At 36.4% G+C, this 1,701-nt stretch overlaps 1 protein-coding gene across 1 annotated transcript; it reads right to left on the reverse strand.

Moving 5' to 3' along the window:
* Positions 1-20: 20 nt before the first annotated feature.
* LOC108356381 (uncharacterized) lies at positions 21-1,651 on the reverse strand (the record flags this gene model as incomplete). The annotated part of the gene is made up of 3 exons (XM_017607496.1): positions 687-1,651; positions 428-584; positions 21-290 (listed from the first exon to the last, which is right to left on the reverse strand). Coding segments are annotated over exons 1-3 (1,392 nt in total), but the record flags the coding sequence as incomplete, so codon positions are not given.
* Between the last annotated feature and the right edge of the window lie 50 nt (positions 1,652-1,701).

Genomic DNA, 1,701 nt, shown 5'->3' on the forward strand with positions numbered 1-1,701 from the left:
TTACCGTTCTTCTTCTTTACTAATACAATAGCTGAAGCATAGGGTGAGTAGCTTGGTTGAATTGCTTGTTCTTTTAACAGTTCGTCTATAATTGTTTGTACTTCGTTACGTTCTGCATAAGATAAGCGGCGGGGGGCATAATGAAAGGGAACGTCAGTTGTTAAATGACTCTTCATTTCGTACTCGAGGGGTTCAGGTTTAATATTAGATTTGAAGTAAGTGTCATCAATAACCTTTTTTAATCTATTGCGTTGTCCATTAGTGAGTATACAATCTATATCTATATCGTCCTGGTTATAAGAAACGTCAATACAAAAAATGTCAGGTACACAAGCGGCAGTTAAACCATCGGGATCGACATTACTATTTTTATCTACATTAGTGCAAAACTCGGCAGTTAAATTATTATTAAATTATCAGGATTTACATTAATATTTGAATCTACATTGGTGCGAAAACCGGCAATTAAGTCTTCGGGATTAACATCAATATTTTTATCTACGTTGGTGCAAAACTCTGCAGTTAAATCAGAAGGATTTACATTAACTTTTTGTTTCGGTTGTAATTTTACAATGGCCGAGAATGTTTCNATATTTTTATCTACATTAGTGCAAAACTCTGCAGTTAAATCAGAAGGATTTACATTAACTTTTTGTTTCGGTTGTAATTTTACAATGGCCGAGAATGTTTCGGAATCAGTTACAATTTTTTGTTCGTCAATCATATATGTCTTCATATTTCTTCCTCTGTCTAATAATTTGGATTTTGTATATCCTTTCTTAGCGTACTTAAGTCTAATATGAAATTTGTGCAGAAAGTCACGTCCCATAATAACAGGTACTACCATATCTTCATCTGATATAACATTTAATTCAATTTTATTAATTCTGTTATTAAATTTTACAAGGCATTTAATTTTTGAAATAATATTTATTTGATTGCCCCCAATTCCTTTGTATTTGGGCGTGTTCGTATTTTGAAAATTCTTGTACTCGAACAGTTGTTTTAAGACCCGTGACCATCCAATAAAACTAACCGGACTACCGGTATCAAATAAAGAAAAAACTTCTTCGGAAAAAATCTTTGACTCTAGCTTGAATATAATACTCACAAAATTATATGTATTTACATCGTAAGACTCATCGTCTCCGCCTTCCATTACTGATGCAACCTGCGTTTTTGGTTTGAGGATTTTTGCTGGATTCGGGCATGAGCGATGGTCATGGCCCATTCGCCAACAACGAAAGCAGGACCCGTCTGGTCTTAATGGGTAAGGGCAGTTGGGCTTGATATGCCCATCTCTCGAGCAGTTGTAACATTTTTGTTTGGCGTCCACGACCGTCTTTGTAGCTTGCCGGCGTCCTGTTGTGGCCACCACGTCGCTCACCAAATATTTCCTCTCATACTTTTGAATTAATGTTTTTAGTTCGGCAAGGGTCCTGGTAGGTAGCAGCAAGTGTGCATTGGGCACAATGTTCCTTATTCCATCGATTACAAACTCGATTACCTCTTGTTCTTCCACCTTTGCCCGCTTTGCTATGGCCTGCATAGCTAGTACATAGCTTTGCAATGATTCTTTTTTCTTGTCCCAGCGCCGTTGTGCTAACATTTTATAAACTTCATTTCTGGTAACTGGTACACTAAACTCCATATCTAGAGCTTTTTTAAGTGCTCCATAATTTAGAGCTGTTGTAGATGATA

The sequence above is a fragment of the Rhagoletis zephyria genome, unplaced genomic scaffold (genome assembly GCF_001687245.7).
Source record: "Rhagoletis zephyria isolate East Lansing unplaced genomic scaffold, Rhagoletis_zephyria_1.1 Rzeph_scaffold_58147, whole genome shotgun sequence".
NCBI lineage: Eukaryota > Metazoa > Arthropoda > Insecta > Diptera > Tephritidae > Rhagoletis > Rhagoletis zephyria.